Source organism: Triticum dicoccoides, chromosome 7B (assembly GCF_002162155.2).
Source record: "Triticum dicoccoides isolate Atlit2015 ecotype Zavitan chromosome 7B, WEW_v2.0, whole genome shotgun sequence".
In the NCBI taxonomy this organism is placed as follows: domain Eukaryota; kingdom Viridiplantae; phylum Streptophyta; class Magnoliopsida; order Poales; family Poaceae; genus Triticum; species Triticum dicoccoides.
In genome coordinates, this window is record NC_041393.1 from 753,988,426 (window position 1) to 753,993,148 (window position 4,723).

Consider the following 4,723-nt stretch of genomic DNA (forward strand, 5'->3'; position numbering starts at 1 on the left):
TCCTCTATTTATACATGAAAAGTTGGGGAAATTACATGGTATGCCATTGGGTATTTTATGACAAGTGTGCCTTTGCTTTTCATCTAACCATAAGGGCTTGATGACACTCCTATGAAGGAATATTATTGTGGCATCTATCATAGTCCTTTAGGGTTTAGTGACCCTTGTGTCTATTTACCATATTACCCTTTGCCTATCCATGGAGAGATACAGGGAGCCATTTACTTGGTACGACAATTTATGGAGAGATACGGGGAGCAAAAGGACATGCATATGGTGTTGATTAACTTGGACAAGGCCTATGATAAGATACCGCGAAATGTCATGTGGCGAGCCTTAGAGAAACACATTTCGATTAAAATAGGACTGCACTAGGGGTCAGCTTTGAGCCCTTATCTTTTTTGCTTTGGTGATGTATAAGGTCATAAGGGTAAGGGATATACAAGGAGATATGCGATGGTGTATGCCCTTTGAGGATGATGTGGTGCTAGTCGATGATATTTGGACAAGGGTCAATAGGAAGTAAGAGCTATGGAGACAACCTTGGAATCGGAAGGTTTTAGACTCAGTAGAACTAAAACCGAGTACATGAGGTGCGGTTTCGGTACTACTAAGCATGAGGAGGAGGAGGAGGTTAGCCTTGATGGGCAGGTGGTCCCTCAGAAGGACACCTTTCGATATTTGGGGTCAATGTTGCAGAAGGATGTGGATATCGATGAAGATGTGAACCATCTAATCAAAGCCGTATGGATGAAGTGGCGCCAAGTTTCTAGCGTTCTCTATGACAAGAGAGTGCCACAAAAGCTAAAAGGTGGGTTCTATAGGACGGCGATTCGACCCGCTATGATGTACGGCGCTGAGTATTAGCCGACTAAAAGGCGGCATGTTCAACAGCTAGGTGCGACGGAGATGCGCATGTTGAGATGGATGTGTGGCCACACAAGGAAGGGCCGGGTCCGGAATGATGATATACAATATAGAGTTGGGGTAGCACCGATTGAAAAGAAGCTTGTCCAATATCGTATGAGATGGTTTGGGCATATTCAGCACTGGCCTCCAGAAGCTGCATAGCAAACGGCTAAAGCGTGCAGATAATGTCAAGAGAGGTCGGGGTAGACCGAACTTGACATGGGAGGAGTCCGTAAAGAGAGATCTGGAGGACTGGAGTATCACCGAAGAACTAGTCATGTATAGGGGTGTGTGGAAGATTGCTATCCATGTGCCAGAACCATGAGTTGGTTGTGAGATCTTATTATGGGTTTCACCTCTAGCCTACCCCAACTTGTTTGGGACTGAAGGCTTTGTTGTTGTTGTTGTTGTTGTTGTACCCTTTGCCTACTCATGCATGAGAGAGAGAGAGAGGGTGTGTGTTTGATATTGTAAAAAGGCCCTTTTGAGATTTCTCTCTTCCTCTCCTTTGCTGGAGTATTCTGGGGATTTGAGGGCCTTCTACTATTCATCTGTGAACCACTGTACTGGGCATAGAAGGGCTTCGCGTCCATATGGTCGGGTCCGATTTCATATTTCTGAGCCCACTGGCTTGGTCCCTTGACTTTGAGTTGACTTTTGGAGATCTTCTAGTCCTCCGAATCAATTTCCGTCAACTCCTGATGCTTCTTGTGCCTCCTGACTTTGTCGCCGGGAAGGGGTAGTGCCCGGTACTACCTTTTTGGGCTTGCAGTTGACTTAAGCAGGTGGGAGTATGTGTAAGGACTTTACTTAGTCTAGATCAATGGGTATGCAATGGTTCGCTTGGAGGCAGAGCGTGGACCCCTTATACCACATAAAGAATACTTTACTTGCTATTTAACTTTTTCATAGAACATAAGTCAGTAATTAAAAATGTGAGATGGACAAACATGACGCCTAGAAAAAACAGGCATGTCAACCTGATATGATCCTCAAGACAGACATAGGCAGATCATGTGACTCAAGTTTGTTTGGCTGCAAGAACTGTGTATAGTTTCATATCCATAATAGTTGGACAGATAAAAAAAGGTTACGTTTCCCGTTATTGATGCATTAAAACAGTCTATTTGGATGTGAGAAAATTATCAGTTTGACTAGAAAGTAAAACCAAAAGGCAATGTACCTTTGACAAGAAGTGCTCGAGAGAGGTAACAACAGTAACCAGACATGGATCCATCCCAATCTCCTCCTTTGCTTCACGCAATGCTGTAGCTGCATCATCAGCATCACCTTCGTCAGCTTTTCCACCTGGCAATGCAACCTCCCCTGTATTGAGGCAACAAAATCACTGATAAATGCATCAAAACATACATCTATGATGATGAGTAAGTTACTTTTCATTCACACTTTCCAGTATGGGAGATACGGACTAAGCTCAAATGAGCTGGGTTAGACTACATCATCAGCTCACCTGCAAAGCTTATTCTGAGACAAGTCAACTCTCTAGGTCAGCAAGAAATGTATGCTCAGCCGGGAATATATCTGAGTCAAAGCTATATAGCTGGCAACCCATTTGTGACCTTGACTCCTAAAATCCGAAAGCTATGGCAAGCCAACTGCAAGCATGCTAGATAGAAAACTGAGAATCGAGGTGCGAATTCAGCTTAATACATTTCAGGGCCAAACCCCAGTGGTTAGACATCCGTGAGATGAGCCCAAATTGCTTGTAACTTTACAAGTTGTAAGCCTCTATTGCACCTCGGACGTCTGTTTCAATTAGTGACCAAAGTAGGTTCTTCCTAGCGACCAATTCAACAACAGGATAATACATTCCCAACTTTTATTCTATTATATTATATAATTAAAACAAAAATATGGCTGAAAATAGGAGATGACCTACAAAATCCAAGAGAAAAGCAAGACATCTGGCAATTCACTACGTGCCACATGCTCAAAGCTAGTTAAGGCCCAACCTGGTCCGCCTTGAAACACATAACAAATCATGGTAGAATTGATGGAGTGTTTTTCTTAATTTTTTAATAAACATTTAACTTGTGTCACATCTTCTTTTCACCTTTTTTTGTCAAGTAAAGCTTAGAACAAAGATTAATAAGCCTTAAGTGGTTCGACAAAATTTTACAATCTAAATCTTTAGAAGGCTAAGTTAACTAACGGATATTTTAAAGCAGCCATGAATAATTAAAATAGCGTCAAAAGGTATATTGTTCTATGGTTGTCTGACGTATCTGAACATAAATAAAACAAAATGAATGCATGGCCATTTCGAAACTATCATCATGATTTATGAAACCATATCATATTTTTGTCTTCTTAATGCAATGATATGCAGCTCTCATGCGTATTCGAGAAAAAAAACATATCATATTCTTTTGAGGGGATATATTTTTTGTGAAACCCAACACTATTGTGCAGTCTGTGAATCAAAAACCAACCACCAACACTCTCTGCAAATCGTACCAGTCTAAATTAAATAGCATTGAAGAGACATGAATCAATAGTCAATACGAAAGAACACTAGAACACTGGAACTGCGGAAGCATCCATCAAACCATTCTAGCGCCCTCGCACTAACTGAACAGGCCCCGATGATAAAAAAAACACAGCTAATAATCCTCTGAAACATTTATGCTCCACTAAACTTAATTCCCCATATCCAAAACAAAGAGTCGAAAAGCCGGGCTTTATTGTGAGAAAACAATTCCCCCTTATTCGTTTGATCGCACCCACCAGAACCCGCATAAAAATCACCAAGAATCAAGCAAGCTGCTCACCGGAGTGAGTGGAGAGGGAAGAGGAGCGCTTGGTGAGGATGACGCGGAGCTCCCCGGCGGAGCCCCGGAAAAGGCAGATCAGCACGGCGGCCCTTCGCGGCTTAAGTAGCTCGCCGGCGTTGGGAGTCGCCGCCGTGGATGGATCACCAGCATACGAGGGAGGCGGCTGGTGGAGCCTCAGCCGCTGGATGAGCGCCTCGATTTCCTTGGCAGGCTCCTCCCCGTCCATGCGAAGGAAACTCTGAGGAGAGAGCGGACGAGTTCAGAGTGGTTGAGGCGTTCACCTCTGAGGAGGGCGCTGAAGAAGACATTGCGACGGATCGAACTGCCGTGGATGGAGGTAGTAGTTTTTTTTTCGAGAGAGAGAAGCGCCTTTTTTTTTACCGAGCATAACCCCTTTCCGTTACTGTGACATAACGAAAATACAACCATGTTCAGAGAAATAAGACGAAAAAGAGGAAAGCGGGTTCAAGCATCGCCAGAAAACCCACCATGAGCACTCGCCATCGAGATTACTCACCATGAGGCGAAAACCCGACGACATCATAAGTCCAAGACTCCAAACAGCTAACTCACAGTTTTTAAAAGGCTGACCACTACGAAACCACTGCTCAAACCAGGGCAACATGCCTCCATCATCCCCACGCAGGAGGCATCTAACCAAAGCAATAAAGCATAACGAAACCGATTCTCTCCCCTTCAGCAGGCTCCCTCGTCCTGGTAAGCCGTCGCACAGATCCTTATCATGCGAGATGCGTTGTCCTTCAGCAGGGCTCCTCCCGCCCTCAGATTCATCGCATCCTCCTGCTTCATCAAACTTGCCCAATAACAAAGAAGTGCACACGCAGAAAAGATACATTCAAATGGAGTTTTTAGAGGAATAAGCTCAAAAGTAGTTCAATTGCGGCAGGTCCAAATAGCCCAGCACACAGCCGCAATGCCAACAGTATAAAATGTATCCCCACCAGGAAAAAAACACATAGCACCAAACATATGTCTGCCACAAGTTGTCAGGGCATAGC

General features: G+C 44.0%; 1 protein-coding gene across 1 annotated transcript in view; it reads right to left on the reverse strand.

Moving 5' to 3' along the window:
- The window catches only part of LOC119338017 (nudix hydrolase 15, mitochondrial-like), a 17,007-nt gene extending 13,008 nt beyond the window's left edge, over window positions 1–3,999 (reverse strand). Inside the window, exons 1-2 of the mRNA XM_037610306.1 lie at window positions 3,702–3,999; window positions 2,093–2,235 (exon numbers count right to left, since the gene is read on the reverse strand). Coding sequence (XP_037466203.1) covers window positions 2,093–2,235; window positions 3,702–3,930 — 372 coding nt within the window. The 5' untranslated portion in view covers window positions 3,931–3,999. The remainder of the gene's footprint in view (window positions 1–2,092; window positions 2,236–3,701) is intronic.
- Between the last annotated feature and the right edge of the window lie 724 nt (window positions 4,000–4,723).